The sequence below is a fragment of the Ostrea edulis genome, chromosome 7 (assembly GCF_947568905.1).
Source record: "Ostrea edulis chromosome 7, xbOstEdul1.1, whole genome shotgun sequence".
NCBI lineage: Eukaryota > Metazoa > Mollusca > Bivalvia > Ostreida > Ostreidae > Ostrea > Ostrea edulis.
Window position 1 is genome coordinate 11,570,457 of NC_079170.1, and position 13,149 is coordinate 11,583,605.

Genomic DNA, 13,149 nt, shown 5'->3' on the forward strand with positions numbered 1-13,149 from the left:
GCCTTCAACTCGACAATAAGATATTTTGCTGGTATTTCATGTATGAAAAATACTCATATTCATTCTTAAGTCGATTCGATTTATTTAAGAGAGCCCATTGCATTATATATCTTGCGTTGCGTGAATATTCACGTCATGTGGTTAGATATTGATTACGGATTACTAAGTTATTTAGATCAATATTTTGAACTCCCGGCGGGCGTGACCGGTCAACAGGGAAAGTTTATTCCTCCTAGGCATCGGATTGCACATCTGGCGTGTTAAGAGGTTCACGTTTGCCCAACCTTTAATTTTGCATTACCTCTAGGAGTTATAACATTTATCACTGTTCCGTATCTTCACATTTGCATTCAGGATCTTCGTTTGCCATAACTCTCAAGTTGTAAAATATATCACAAGCAGTAATGTATGCAGCATTCCGAGGTGAATCAATATTTAAATGAAATTCTTAGTTGGAGTTTTATAATTTCATGTTATTGAAACCTCCATCTGTGAAACTTTGAAATAACTACATTTAATTTTAGGTGGATGGAATCAAGGTATGTAAAAACTGTACTAGGTTTTGGTTTATTTTTTTAAAAAATATTTATACTACTTGTGCAAGTCAAAAGGATTATGACAATTTCTGATGACTGAATCTTTATATTATTTCAATTATCATATCATTACCATTTTAGATATGATATATCAATTCATGTTGTTCGGAGCAGGCGGACTTCTGTTTGGAATATTTTGTTTGATTGGTATAATTATATGTAAATGTAGAAGAAACCCATTATTCAAAAGTGGAAGGTGCAGTATGATATTTGACTTAATTCTATGATTCTATCTATAGTTATTTATTGCAAATATATTTAAATTATTCCGTGATAGGGTTACTTGTTCAGGATGTTCAAATGACAGCTTTGTTATATAATTGTGTTACTTGATGCTCGTTATTAGTGTTTTAATTCGGTATAATTTTTGTGTAACCAGGTTTGTGGTACAGACAGATTAAGAACCCAGCAACCGTCAATCCATTCTGTATGCCGTGCCCAGCGATATTGGGAATCATGTGGTATGAATCGAAACCCAAAGTACTACTTGTAGCAGAAGACATTTTTGAAATTAACATCAAGTCAAACGAACGATGTCAGGTTTTCTCCAAACTAATTCACAGGGAGTATATGAAATAAAACCCACAATCTAAAACAGATTGTCAATCTTTTATACAATGGGAAAAAGTTGAGATATTATTACCAACATTTATTGTAATACATCATGTTTATTAAAGCAAGGTAATTTCCTTATATGCTCTATTTTACAATGCTTATGGGAGTTATGAGATTGATCACTGTTCGTTATCTTCACCTTCCATGTGTATTCTATATTTATTTTTCAGGGACCTTCAACGCCTGTTCACAAAGAGACCCAGAGAGTAGCAAATTACTCGTACAATCACCTCCACGAACCAGTGGAACAGAAAAAAGACAATGTGTATTCTGAGGAAGACTCTTGTGATGACGTGTACAACCACCTACATGAAAAGGATGCACCATTGTGTGAAGGCGTGTATGACGTCACAGGAAATGTCTTTAATGACATGAAACACAGTTATGATGATAACCCTGAATCTGTTGGTTTCTATGATTTTGCTGAACCTATAAATGCTAACATGTGTTAAAGATACAGCAGGTGCACGCGTAAAGCTTTTTATATTCTTTAAATTGTTGATATTCAAATCACAAAGATTATGTACCAATGTATTAGAACGTGTTGCTTTAATCAGGAAGACAATTTGATTTTGGCAGTTCTTCAACTGTTGGAATGTGAAAAATATATATATATATATTAGTTTTACGATTTCTCGAATATCAAAGGTGAATATTGAAGCAGACTAGATCACCACACTTAGTTTTCAGGGACGAAGGTTGATGCATGTAAACGTACCACCACATATCATTCACAGTTGATATCAATGAATGCAGTGATCTTTTTTCAAAACCCTTACAATGCAATTGTATCATTTGAACAAGAGTTCTAACTACAAAGGTCCGTCTGCTTTAGTGAGTGTAAATTTCAAGTATAAATATACAAGAGTTCTTTACTCAAAGATCAGCACATGAATTTTATAAACGTGTATCATAGTGATTATCTGGTGTGTTTATACTGTGGTCTAGTAGTTATCCTGTCATAAACCCCCTAATCCTAAATTTGAACAATGCACAGTACATTGTTAAGTTCGATATTGTTTGATGAATGTATATACCTGTTGAAGATGTAACCATGTTCTATGGAAGATGAATTGTTTACGGGTTATAATGTTTCATGCAGAAGTAAGCAATTGCTTCTTTTTCTCATTAATATCCGACTGTGATAAAGTTCTGCTCAATGACGTATATTTCACATAACCTCGATACTAAATAGTAGATGTATGATGTCACACATTTGGACACTTTGCAAAAATATGTCTGTCTAAAGTTTTCATGTGATCATCATATCTTATGAAAACTGTGATTTTTTAGGATTGCACATTCACATATGATGAACTATACCTGTATTTTTATTTATTCGTGAATTTAACTTTTATAATTCTGATTCATGCAAAGTTGTTGATGTTCTTGCATGGAAAGTGAATATAATGAGCAGTGATCAATGTCAAAACTCCCATAAATAATACAAAATTAAGAGTAGGGTAAACACGAACCCCTATATACACCAGACGTGGGATCAGGAGCCCAGGAGGAAGAAGGATCACCTGTTGATTAATCACACCTGCCGTGAGCGCTATATCGTGACAAGGTAAATGGAATAATCTGTATTAAAAATCAGTATGCAATAACGGTCAACGAATTAGTTTGAAACACGTCAGACATCAATCGACCTAACGACAGGTTGCATTTACTTAAATTCTAAAGAAAAAATAATTGAAAGAAACGTTTCCCAACAACGTACATATGTTCGTATTATCTGATCCCGCCTCTGGTGTGTCCAGGGGTCCGTGTTTGCCCAACTATCTATTTTGTATTGTTTATAGGAGTTATGAGATCACTGTCTGTTATCTTCACCTTTCTTGTACTTCTCAAGAACTAATGTAATGCTGACTAAAATATGCTGTGACTTTCTTTGTAGTCTTTGATGATCAGGTCTTCGAACAGTCTGTTGGAACACCCATGGGCATACATTGTGCTCCTTAATTAGCTAACCTCATTCCATACTTTGTTGAGGCAGAATCTATTTAAAACCTTCTAGATGCGAATACAAAATATCTTGCTGTGGACTTTATTTCGATATATCAACTACGCTCTATCTACTAACAATGATCATTTCTTTCATATGTTCATACGATATGTCCCAGAAACTCGAAATAAAAGACGGGGTCTTCCACGTCCTATTCGTACTTAGATTGAACTTGCCTGTAAATATCAACAACAAACTAAGAGCCTAACTTTATGACAAACAGGATGACTTCAGCTGCTCTGTCATTAAGTTCCTATATCTATATACATGTGACAATATTTCACTCCATAAACTGCATATTGTATTTACGTTTCTCAATTGATTCGATATACAAGAGCGTGCATGAAAGGTGAAGATAACGAAAAGTTATCAATCTCATAACTCCTATAAGAAATGCAAAATACAGAACTCTACAATCACGAAACCATTGTCGTACTAGAGGTGGGAGCAGGTGCCTAGGAGGAGTAAGCATTCCCGGTACACCGGTCACACCCACCGTTTACCATATGTCTTTATCAGTTTTTAAATCAAGACAAGCTTCTGACAAACAAGTTGATGTTCCAGGGTTTCATAAGGCTCGCTTAAAGTCAGTATTTCGCAAATTCTATGGTCGTTATAGGGATTCAGTTTTCCAATACAACCTGTCATTAGGAAAAATGTTGTCTGAAGTGTTTCATATCTATTGTTAGACCGTTCTTGATACACTGATGTTGACAATCAATTACGCTGTTTACCTGATGAATCCATAGGCAAACACGAACCTCTGGGTACGCCAGAGGTGGGATCAGGTGTGTAGGAGGAGTAGGCATCCCCTGTGAACCTGTCGACCAGTTACACTCGATACGATGTAGAAATGCAATGCGTATCATCAGACGGCAATTAATTAAAATACACCAACAGGTCAGACAATGAAAAAATGAACTACAACTGAAATTTTAAGGCAGTATTGGAAGATTTGATCACCAAATACTACAATTTTAAACATAGGTATTGTCAACGAGGAACTCGAGCATCATTTAATATCTACTCCATGTCGTGAAAGTTCTTTTGCGTAGAATCAGAGTGCTTGTATCAAAGTAATTTTGTTGAATACATTACAAAACAATGTAGATACAGGCTTTGTTAACTGGAGACAGTAAATATATATATTCATTATCTTACCTATCGAATTATTTGATGTTTAACTAAACACGAAAGGGTATATGACAAGCGTCTTGTCTAATACGAGCTTTTGATATTTATGTTATGTATATACTCACCTATTTGTCGAATTTGGGGAAGTATTTGTATTGGAGGGATATAAGTTTCTATGTGACTGAAATGTTTTAATGATGAAATACTATGTTATGATTTCGCTGGTAAAATAATGAACAAAACAGAGCAAGTCACTCTTTTTACAAGAGTTCGTACTTTGGAGAGGGGTTTCAGACCAGACTAAAAAGTGGTATGTTGCCTTGGATCATACCAACTCCGGAAGTGAAACATCAGATATAATAAATAAAAACTAGAGTAGATTGTCCATGATAACATCAATTACATTTTTATCAGGCGGTGAGTGAAACAATCATACAATTCACTTAAATTTCGAAAGATGCAGTCTCTGTACTATTAACATGCCGTAGTTGTAAGTGTCTGGCTGTTGAAGCCCTTGAACACTGTTTTTTATATACATTATAGATTCGCGGCTGTATATGTAGGTACAATTTGTGAAAACATGTATTCTGAGAATGGCGATTTGTTAGTGATAGTGCAAATGATGATGAGTCCAATTATCCAACCACATCATATGACAACAATTTATCAAATAGTCAATACAACTGGCTGATTTAAGTGCACAATAATAACAGCCTTACGATTATCGCATTTCACGACATTTTTCCTGCATAAAAATGTACTTGAAAACATTTGAACAATTCGATGTTATATATAATCATTGATCAAATCATTTACAATTTTCCTATTTGGTATTCATGAAAGGTAAAAATAACGAACATTGATCAATCTCATAACTCCTGTAAGTAATACAACATAGAGAGTTAGGCAAACACGGACCCCTGGACACACCAGAGGTGGGATCAGGTGCCTAGGAGGAGGAAACACCCTCTGTAGACCTGTCACACCCGTGGACCCAATATGTTTATCAGATAAACGGAGTTATCCGTAGTCAAAATTAGTGTGCAAAGAACGGCATAACAATCGGTATGAAACCCCTCAGACAGCATTTGATCCAATAATAGGTTGCTTTGGCAAACTAGATCGTTATAGCGACCATATGGAATATGATAAAGATAACATCGTGCACAGGTAGATTAATGCATTTTCGCAGCTTAAACGAAAATTCACATTTACATGTATTAAAATCGACCTTGGTTCTAATGCATACTGATAGTAAAATCTAATTACACATGGATCTGTTTTGAAATATTATCACCCATTACCAGAGAGTGGCATGTAACCTTAAACCATATCAGCACACGGGGATAAACACCGGGAATTAAACTAAAACTAGAGTGGTTTAGCATGCAGTAAGTTAAACAATAATACAATCCACTTAGATTTCGAGAGATGTAATCTTTGTACTATATATAAACATGCCGTAGTTATAAAGTCGATTAACCATTATATCAATCAAAGTTAAACCAAATTTCATTATGAGTAATTTTATCTTTATTCAGTGTGCTGTTAATGTTTACATTTTGTGTACCAACTGTTTTTCTTGCTAATTCTTGTGTCACATCTTTTGTACGTGTAAAGAAACACCCAATGTCTTCTTTGTTAACGCTATTTATATCTAGTTGAGTTAAATCGTTATCAATTAAATCAATACACCGTCTGTCTACATTTCTACAATACATTTCACTATTTTCCCATGGCCATGTTTTTATCTTGCACCTGCATATTTGGATTGTAGGTTTAGATAAGTTTTGATTTTCATACTTCCTTGTTCGTGTATTTACAATTTCAAAACTGGTTAGAATGAAAGAGGAAGATAAAGACTATTTTGAAAAAAAAACCCACAATCTAATATTTTACATTTTGTTGAAAGCTTGACTAAGAACACATGTATATAGGATAATTGCATGTTGAGTGTTTGGTCATTGATCATGTAGACCACACATCTCATTTTATTTGGAATACATCCTACTCTTGCTAATGGACTGCTGATATATGAGGGTCGAAAATTAAATTCATTGCTTCACTTTACCTCTGTTGTTGTGTAATATAAAATGAAAGAAATGGTAAATCCACGACCTAGTGGAGTACTACACGGATCACTAATGGTGCGTATATCGTGTACTTCTCTCTGTTGCAACAGAGATACAAAAATACATCATAGTATTCGCCCTCCGTTTCGAAATCCTGTTGAATTGTCTTTTTATTAATAACTTATAATAAAGGTGATGTCGTAAACAGGGAGATTAAAACATTTTCTGAGACGAAATCTTTAACGGGACTACACTTTCATTAGAACTGACCGTGTTCCTAATGCAAAATAATATTAACAAGTATAACATTACCTCGCTCTCATAAGTGTGGTTAACTATACAATCGCAACCATATACTAATTTTGAGGATTTCCATTTTGATTTACTATTTCCTTTTCTCATTGTACTAATGACTGTGATGTATTAAAGCCTGACGCATTCGTATAAGTACACACGTTTTGGTGAAATCGTTCGATTGCATTCGGTTATCAAGTACGTTGTGTAGACCCAACATCATGGTCGTCGTCTATGTTCTTATTGACTTGTTATGTTCTGAAATCAATTTCCCATGAGAAATAGCAATATTTTCTCACTGTTTATGTCAAGGAGTGGGCTTTTGTCAAATTAAGGGGCTCAAATGCTCTACTTCCGGCTATAAAGATACAGAAATAAATATGCACTCTATCATCTATAGGGAAAATACACCATTGCGGCAAATACATCCTATATCTAAGTATAAACCACACGTTATCTTGTCCTTCCTTATGCACTGTAACGTAAACACGTGTTACAGAAATACATTATATATTTACATAATTACTGACCTGAGTGAAAATTGAAAATAATGAATAGTGGTCAATATTATAAAGAATATAAAATTATGAGTAGGGCAAAGACGGACCCCTGAACATAAAAAATGCGCGAGTTTTGAAACTGAACATAAATGTAAAATCATGCAGATGGAAATCTAGTAGTTGATGTTCTAAGGTAGATGTTTTGTACTACATTTATAATGAAAGGATCGAAAGGGTCTGGTTATGTTTCATGTACGTTTGATCAATGGATATTTTCGGTAAGGACATACATATATAGACATACACATAAAAGGCAAAAATAATGAACTGTGATCAATTTCATGAATATCACAATGATTACAAAATAGAGAGTTGGGGAAAAACGGACACCTGGACATGCCAGAGGTGGAATCAGGTGCCTAGGAGGAGTATGTTGGTGTTTGTGTTGGATAGAACATATTTTATTGATCAAATCAAAGGGATTAAGAATAGGTTTTAATAACTTACTAGCCACTCACCTAAATATGTAGCTAAATACTGTTGCTTTTGTATATTTCCTCCTTAATTATTTGCAATGAAGATACCACAAGCAAACGCGCAACCGAAAAACGAAAGTTATGAACATATTATCTTCACATAATAGAAACCTTCGTTTTAACTTTATATGATACAACCTATCATTGGGTCAAGTGCTGTCTGACAGGGTTGATACCGATTGTTAGGCCGTTCTTGGCACACTGATTTTGACTACGGAAAATTCCGTTTACCTGACTAAGATATAAGGCTCCTGGTGGATGTGACCGGTCGACAGGGGATGCTTATTCCCCCTAGGCACTTGATCTCACCTCTTGTGTGTTCAGGTGTCCGAATTATCCAACAATTTATTTTGTGTTGCTTATGGGATTTATGATATTGATCACTGCTCGTTATCTTCACCTTCCATGCTTGATATGTTGACCCATTGTTAGTTCTAAAGAAAATTATCCAACAGCATGTGTTCGGAATGATGTAGAATTCTGTATTGGCTCATAATTTACAGAATGTAATAATCATTTCACTGATATTTATTCAAGTGTTAACGATAATTAACGCTAGGATTTATGTTATCAAATTCTTTTATATGGATTCATGATGGGGAAACTGGAGCTCAATATTTTTGTTGCAACATATGGCCCTTTATGTTGCCCAGGGATAAATGTTACGTATTCACATTATTCGTGCAGAGTTCAAAGAAGAGAATTTGAAAGATATGTGGCATAAACATAAGTTATGTATGGTTTGTGTATAGACTATATTAAATTATTTTTATTTGTACTTCGGTTGCATTTCTATTGAATGAATTTGTGAAATAGAATTCCAGGATCATGATGTAATCCTTTTCTGTGTTGTATGATCCATGACATGCCATTTATCTAAAATATTATCAATATTTACTAAGTGTTGAAGGCAAACACACTCCATTCTCTTTGTGTGTTTTTATCGAGGCAGGTTTGATGTTACAAGGGTTTCAGCAGTTACGTTTAAAGTTAACATCTCACAAATAATATTGTCGTTATAACGATCTAATTTGCCAATACAACATATCATTAAACCAAATGCAGTCTGATGTGTTTCATACCAATTGTTAGGCCGTTGTTGGTCCACTAATTGTTTACTTCTGATTACTTCGTTTACCTCAATAATATATAAGGCTCACGGTGCGTGTGACTAGTTTCTTAGGCACCTGATCTCACATCCCAACTCTTATAGGACTTATGGGATTGATCACTGTGCGTTATATCTACTTTCCAAATGTTAGCATATTTTAGAAAATTAATTTACGACAAAGAAATCAAACTTGTGAGAGCTAAAAGGTAAACTAGAGTGCCAAATTCGTCCAAGAATAAGAGCTATGCATGAGGGAGATAATCCTTAATTTTGAAATAAATTGATGAATTTTATCCCTCCAATTAAATATACATCCGTATTTTCAAGCTAGTAACGAAGTACTTAGCTACTGGGCTGTAGAGATCCTCGGGGACCACCAGTCCACCAGCAGAGACCTCGACCCAGGGGTCATTATGTAAAACAGATACGATACCAATTGTGATGCACCAGATGCGCATTTCGACAAATAATGTCTCTTCAGTGATGCTGAAGCCGAAATGTTGAAAATTCGAAATAACAATAAACTTGTAAGAGCTAAAAGGAAAGCTAGAGTGCCAAATTCGTCCAAGAATAAGAGCTATACATGATGGAGATAATCCTTAATTTTGAAATGAATTGATAAATTTTATCCCACCAATTAAATATGCATCCGTATTTTCAAGCTAGTAACGAAGTACTTAGCTAATGGGCTGTAGAGACCCTCGGGGATATGTATTATATATATATATATATATATTGTATAACTTCATTTGGACAATTCCTCAATGTTTGGAATGTAAAACAAATAGATATGTACGTTGAACAACTTATCGAATGTCAAATATGACAGTTGAAGCAGAATATGGATATATGTACAACGACGAGGTTTCTGGGACGAAGGCTGATGCGTTGTCACATTCCAAGATACATTGTTCTGGGTATAGTCAGTTTTTAAATCGAGGTAAGCTACTGACAAACAAGTTGATGGTACAGGGATTTCAACAGTCTCGATTGAAGTCAGCATTTCGCAAATTCTATCGTCGTTATAACGATCTAGTTCGTCAATACAACCTCGCATCGGGTCAAATGCTGTCTGACGTGTTTCATACAGATTGTTAAGCCGTTCTTGGCACACTGATTTGACTGCGGATAACTCGGTTTACCTGATCAGGATATAGGGCTCACGGCGGTTGTGACCGGTCAACAGGGGATGTTTACTCCTCCTAGGCACCTGATCCCACCTTTGGTGTGTCCAGGGGTCCGAGTTTGCCCAACTATCTATTTTGTATTGCTTGTAGGAGTTATGAGATTGATCACTGTTCGTTATTTTCACCTTGCATCGTACTGAATCATATTCACGTTGGTACTTAAAACAGTTAAACCAATGCTCTAATATCTCATCAACACCTCTGCAATTGTATCGTGTCATCCTTGCAAACGTTCCAATCTGAAAAGTACAGCAGCTGTAGTGAGTGTAATGTTAAAGTGCATACTAAGTTTCTTTTTGATTTATTCCCATCGTTATGTGTTATATGTGTTTGTGATTAATAGTAAACTATTAAATATCACATTCCGAGCTTAATTCGTTCTTTCCCTCAGGGGATTTTATTTCACCTCACCATTTCTTATATTTTCACTCACTTTTTCTTTTCAACGTGCGTATGTGGAGATATATCCGATCTCTTATGCATATTTTGTATTTAAATTTCATATTTGAGCCTTCGAACGTTAGTGTAATGATATGGTGATAATATTTATTAACTATTAGAAAAATGGAACATTGAATTTCTATAAATCACGAGGCTGTTTCACCCCAGAATCATTTGTATGAGAACAAACGTTTTAACTGTTAAAGCATTCAAATGGTATACCTAGTAATAGCCATTTAGATCTTTGTCATTTAGAACTACAAATTGTAATGTCAATGGAACTTAAAGGCCGAGGTTTTCAACCGGTCGATTTTCCTCAGGTAAGTTAAGTGCAGAACGTATCTTGTTTAAATCAAGTGTGAACACCCGAGCCCGAGGAATCCTTGCTAGCTAGTATATACCGTTCCAAATACACAGAATGGTATCTGTGTTACTTGCATTACCTGTACGTTTTTGTAAGATATAATTTTTTTTCATGGTAGTCATTTTTCTTATGCAGGCTAATCGAAAAGTTGATGATTAAATATAATGAATTAAACGTAAGAATTAAAGCTAGATAAATTTATTTCATATGAATGAGAACGTTAGCCATTGACAAGTTAGGCAGAATATTATTTATTCAAAAAATTCTTGAATCCATTTTACTGCCTTTGTTCGTCGGATACCCAGTATCTGACGATGTCTGACTGCCAAACATACAGTTTCCGACGGAAGTTCCTGCGTACTGCGGTAGATTTTCTGGCTATGTACAGCTGATGTACCGATCATCGTTTCACGCCCCATGATGACTATATATTCAAAAAGAGCTTAGAAAGTTTTATTATGTTTGAATTGTTTTTTTCTGAATCGCACACCAGAAGTTTCTGCTAACCAAAGTTGTGTGTGTGACTCTTCCATAACGCATGGCCTACAAAAACAGGACATTAGTATTTTCTGACAGTTCCTTGGATAACTGGTATAGACGAAGAATTTCTTCTTCTTGTGGATCCCAATTCCAACCATTATAAACAAGAAATAGCCCATATAGCGGCTACTTTCTCTTCCAATTAATTAAACTTTTGTGGCCATGTTTCGATGGGAAAATTGCGCCTATAAATTTCAACTGAGTGTAAACAAGATTTCATTAATGTACAATGTATTTACTCATAATTAATCTGTTTAGTATAAAATGGATATCCGTGTAAATTATATTCGACAATCCATGATAATTATTAACAATCGTACCCATTCCTAAGTATAACCTACTGTATTCTATTATGGTTTATGTAATTGTACATGCGAAATTTATTACTATTATTGTGTGACTGTATCTCTTCATGAAAACTTAAAATCCCTGTCCCTATCGAGTAGGTTTACGCGGTAAGCATCAACAGATTGCACGGACGCCTCGATCGCCAGATAAGATAGATAAGGTATACATAAAGACTAGTAACTAAATGTCCATCAATTTCTAACATCCACTTTGAAGTTTAATTTCTTCTGATTGACAAGGGTTCACATACCAGGTAAATGTGAAGGCGGTGCTTATTTTCTCGGTCTTTAAAACAGATACATTTTTCCCCATTTGTTTTTGGAAAATGACAACGCACATACATCAGCTGAAAAAAACCACGATGGAATTCATAGTACCGCTGGGTAAGCAAAATCTGTTTCAATTTGAATCCAAACCGAGATGCTAGTACCGAGTATATACCCCTTTTGGCTCACCTAAAACAACCGATTTTAGGATAGAGTGACTCTGTCTTCATCAACAGGTAAAGTAGCTATTATAGGGAAGAATATCAACTGCCAAACAAAGGTTTCATAATCGGCACATATCTGCTTTGCAAAAGCTGCTTACTCATATAAAATCCACACCTTAGACAAATTGCACAGAAAACACGTCTGGCTTCCAGGATTAAACTGCAAACAAAGAATCAAGCTTAAATGCCAACAAAACTAATTTCTCTTTCACTTTCACTCTCTTGGTTCACTTATTTCTTTCTGTTTATCTAATCATTTATCCATCTATTTTTCTATTTATCACTCTATCAATCAATCGATGTATCTATTTATCTATAAATACAGAAAACATCGGCCTTTCAATTGGCGACATAACTGTGTGACTGTGTTATTGTTTTGAATTCCGTCGAAGAACAAAAAGAAGGTAATACATAGTCGGAATGGATTACAAGTATTAGAGTAATATTAAAATCCGCATTGGACAAATTAAAACAAAAGTACGTAGAGTATATCCTTCTGTGTTTAGTAAACCATAAGTGATAAAAGAATTGGATAGGTTGCATGAGGAATATGTTTTGGGTCAAGCTCGAAGGCTCATTATTAAAACTGTATTTCAAACGAACTTGGTAGTAATTCCACTTTATTCCGCATTGATTTCACTTTTGGTAATCGTACTTCTACTCCAATTGCCCCTTCAAGATATGAAATTCTCCAAAAACATGCATCAGATTTAGACACATTTAATAACCCATGGTTTGGATGAATATGAGTTACCGTACCTATGCTAAACTTCATAAAAACCCTTACAAAGTTACATTGCTAAATCCAGTAAGTGTTCTACCAAGCCCCTACTTTGCTTCTCAAACGTACTGTGCGACTACATATGCCAGAAAGTGTGTCAATCAAGTGTGAATTCAAAACATTTCTAAATAT

At 34.9% G+C, this 13,149-nt stretch overlaps 1 protein-coding gene across 6 annotated transcripts in view; it reads left to right on the forward strand.

Moving 5' to 3' along the window:
* Positions 1–13,149, forward strand: part of LOC125672683 (prion-like-(Q/N-rich) domain-bearing protein 25) — a 28,028-nt gene that overhangs the window by 12,671 nt on the left and 2,208 nt on the right. Inside the window, exons 16-19 of one of the 6 annotated variants that reach the window (XR_008796620.1) lie at positions 525–539; positions 678–792; positions 976–1,057; positions 1,382–3,523. The exons of 2 other annotated variants lie outside the window; for them this stretch is intronic. Coding sequence is in view for 2 of the 4 variants with exons in the window: in XM_056143312.1 (XP_055999287.1) it covers positions 525–539; positions 976–1,057; positions 1,382–1,421 (137 nt within the window). In the remaining 2 variants the exon portion in view is untranslated. Of the gene's footprint in view, positions 1–524; positions 540–677; positions 1,058–1,381; positions 3,524–13,149 lie in introns of those variants that run through there. 3 more of the 6 variants (XR_008796619.1, XM_056143312.1, XM_056143313.1) reach the window with 3 other exon arrangements.